The 3,877-nt window shown below is 46.2% G+C and overlaps 1 protein-coding gene across 1 annotated transcript in view; it reads left to right on the plus strand.

Moving 5' to 3' along the window:
• The first annotated feature begins 2,996 nt into the window (after window positions 1-2,996).
• LOC126982412 (proteoglycan 4-like) overlaps window positions 2,997-3,877 on the plus strand; it is a 101,329-nt gene continuing 100,448 nt past the window's right edge. The window contains exon 1 of the mRNA XM_050834460.1: window positions 2,997-3,108. Coding sequence (XP_050690417.1) covers window positions 2,997-3,108 — 112 coding nt within the window. The remainder of the gene's footprint in view (window positions 3,109-3,877) is intronic.

Consider the following 3,877-nt stretch of genomic DNA (forward strand, 5'->3'; position numbering starts at 1 on the left):
AGATTGATGGACCGCACGTGGCTGAACGACAACCACCAGACGTCGGCCAGAAGCACTCAGCCGTCGGCGGAAATTGATCACAGTTTTGTTCTTCCACAACACGTGTGCTTGCTCGGCCTCCGAGCCTTTTGACTCCCTATTAGGATTGTAAATTTCCGGGGAATTTTGGTCTGGGAAACTTTCCATGGGAATTTTGGGAATTTTCGGGAATATTTGGAAATTTTCAGGAATTTTTAGTAAATGAGATTTTTTTTTAATGGAGCCTTTAAGGCTTTTTTTTAAGCTGAGGTTAATCTTGCTCTTTCGACATCAGATTTAGGGGGCTATTAGTGAATGTCCCTTAGCCCGTTGGTGGCACAGGCAAGATGTTTTAAGTGACGCCTATTGAGGCTTATACAGTGTCCTGAGCTCATCTTTGAATGATGTTTCTGGCTGGAGTGGGTAATGAGAGGCTCACTGAGCTCCCCTGGTAAGCCTGAGGTAACGTGCTCAGAACAGGACTGGCAACGGTAACTGGAGTCATTGGACACGTCCAGCACAGATGATTCATGTACAGTGTTGTGTTAACTAAAGTTTAAGTCTGTTTTCTCCACACTTTCGTGAAGATTATATTAGTTGTTTAATTACAGTATTATCGAGTGCTTGACACACACACACACACACACAACTCAGAGAGAGAGAGAGAGAGAGAGAGAGAGAGAGAGAGAGAGAGAGAGAGAGAGAGAGAGAGAGAGAGAGAGAGAGAGAGAGAGAGAGAGAGAGAGAGAGAGAGCAACCCTACTTCCTATAACTGTTAATTAAAATCAAAGTTTTCCAAAACCTTACCTGGTCGTATTAGCTTCTCAAGGATGCTTTGTAGACAATACCGCACGACTGCAGGAATTAAACTTGGTAAAAACGGTTTCTGTGACATTCTTTATCAAACTGTGAATTCATCCTTTTCCAAACTGTGGTGTGTGTGTGTGTGTGTGTGTGTGTGTGTGTGTGTGTGTGTGTGTGTGTGTGTGTGTGTGTGTTTGTTTGTTTGTTTGTTTGTTTGTTTGTTTGTGTGTGTGTGTGTGTAGGGGGGGGGTCATCAGCTAGGTCCCCGGCGCGGCCTCGCCTGACGCGGGCACACACACTCGTGTTGTCCTCAAATTATCAGATGGATTTATGATAATTTTATCTCCATAATAGCTCTCAGTAATGATATCTAGAGAAGAAGACGCCTCATAATTCACCGATGCTGTCGCAATAATTTAATTCCCTCATGAGTTATTTCAAATCTGAGAAATTTTATAACATCGCCTCTGCTGTTCCTGTTATTAGAGCGGTGTGATTTGGCGCGGGGGTATACGGAGAGAGTATCTCGCTGCCTTCTGCTGATACTGAGTAAATATGATACTGTTGAACTAACCTATTACTTCATCATTATTATAATCGAGCTAATGGATGTTCTGGAGGTGGGCGATTTCCAGGCTATCCCACAGCTCCGTGAGTGGCGGGAGTCATGGCTGGAAAGTTGGAAAGTTTGTTTTAGTCGGCGCAACATCTGTGGTCATATGCCGGAGAGAGACAGGAGGGGGAAGCAATTATAGGAGAAGGGAACAGATCCCAAGAGACGGGACACAACCCCCGATTAATACCTGGTACCCATTCACTGATGGGTGGACAGGGGCGTAGGGTATCGGAAAAGCCGCCCAAATTTTTCCACTCCGCCCGGGAATCGAACCCGGGCTCTCTCGGTTGTGAGCCGAGTGTGCTAACCACTGCACCACGAAGCCCCCTGGTCATGGCTGGAGTCACGGCGATTCCCTCAAGTCCAAACAAAGCAGATCCATAACGTTGTATTGACTGAGCGATCTTTTCTTTCCTTTCCATCACAACGCGGCCCTTCACGTAACGGAATCATGATTGCTGAGTGATGTAGCCTGTTGACCTTCGAAGAGTTGTTTCCCCTCCTGCCCTCCAAATAAGCCGTGACACATCCTTTGTAATGACCCATCACATGTGGAGGGCGCGGACAAACACTACTCCTGAGTCCAATAATCTTTTCCTTCTTGATACTCTCTCCAATACTGAATACGAAACACATCACATATTTATTCTCAATCTAGTTTGTGTTCCTCCTACGCAGACACTTCTCAGAATACACCCGACGCGCCCATACACTTCTTGACCTTTTGTCCAACCCACGCATTTTCCTTTCTGTCTCGACCCCTATTCCTGGAAAGATATAGCGATCAACCCGCTCAAACTTTATCCATTTTAGGGGTATACGCACACTCGGCCACACTCATAGATACATACACAGTGGCCAAGAGATCGGAACGCAGTGGTGATGATCCCGAACACTAGGCTTCGAGTTCTATCGCAACTAGCTGCCAAATTTTGTCAGTCTAAGCTCAGCGACCGCGGTTAAGAGCAGCGGTGATGATAGAGATAGGACAGCGCGAGCAAACTTGATCACAAACACACACAAAAAAGAATACAACCACAGACATATTCTCGGTTAATAGTACAGCGGTGCAGTCACAAAAAGTATCAAACTCTCTATTGAAGTCGCACCAGTGTACAATGTTTACCGTATACCGTCACAAGCCGTTCATTACAATTCTAGAGAAAGGAACACATCTGTAAGCAGACTGGCACGCAACTAGAAGGCTACACAGCTTCATACGACAGCAGCAATCTCGTAAATTCATCTCAATACATCCACCGTGCACTACTCACAGCCTACACATTCGCACACAGCTTCATATATTGCCAAACACAAGTAAAGTATCAATTGCAGAGAGATTTGCATACACTGACACACACTCGTATACTTAGGTTAGGTTAGGTTAGGTTAGGTTCACAAACACTATAAAAAAAAAACCGCACCCTTAAACAGATTCACACACCCCTACGAGGCCATGACAAGTGCGGGACCAGGCTCACCACAACGGAATGTATAATGTTATAAACTCTGATGTAGTCTCGAGTGTTAGTTTCATGTCCTTTCTCTTCTCCTCCAGATGGTGAGGGTGAGCGCCGCGCTGCCCTACGTGTCCCTGCTGCTGCTGCTGGTGGTGGGTGGCGACCCCTCCCACGCCCGGGCCCCCGATGCCCATGCCCATGATGCCCACGGTAAGGAACCTTCACGTGTCTCAGTGTGGGGGCGGTGAGGGAGGAGGGCGGTGTGTGGGCGGGGTTTTAGAGAGAGAGAGAGAGAGAGAGAGAGAGAGAGAGAGAGAGAGAGAGAGAGAGAGAGAGAGAGAGAGAGAGAGAGAGAGAGAGAGAGAGAGAGAGAGAGAGAGAGAGAGAGAGAGAGAGAGAGAGAGAGAGAGAGAGAGAGAGAGAGAGAGAGAGAGAGAGAGAGAGAGGGGCGTATGAGTGACAAGGATAATTTGTTTAAGGAAGAAAAATAAAGTTAATAAAAGTTGTATGGAATGAAATAAAACCAACAAAAAGAAAATGCTGTTAAGTGAAAAAAAAGAAGAAGGGGAAGACAACATAGCCCATACATCATCATCATCACCACCACCACCACCACCACCACCATCAAGTCCATCACTACTTTAATCCCCAACACTACCTTGCTACAACCACTCCCCTACCCCTTCCTTCCTCTCACCCTTCTCTTCATAACCAACACACAGAGAAATCAATTAAGCCAGGCAGGTAACATGTGTCTCACCTGTCCTTATACATTTCTATAGACACACCTCTCCCCCTTCATCTCCTCCCCTCTTTCCGCCTCCCTTCCTTCCCTCTATTCTCCTCTTATCCATTAACAGCATCCCCCTTCTCTTTTTACATTTCTCTCCCTCCTCTTCCTTTTATCCTCCATACCCACTTTCTCCTTCCTCTCCACAAACATTTTCACTTCTCTCTTTTCCTTCCTCATCCTCTTACA

Source organism: Eriocheir sinensis, chromosome 51 (genome assembly GCF_024679095.1).
Source record: "Eriocheir sinensis breed Jianghai 21 chromosome 51, ASM2467909v1, whole genome shotgun sequence".
Taxonomy (NCBI): Eukaryota; Metazoa; Arthropoda; class Malacostraca; order Decapoda; family Varunidae; genus Eriocheir; species Eriocheir sinensis.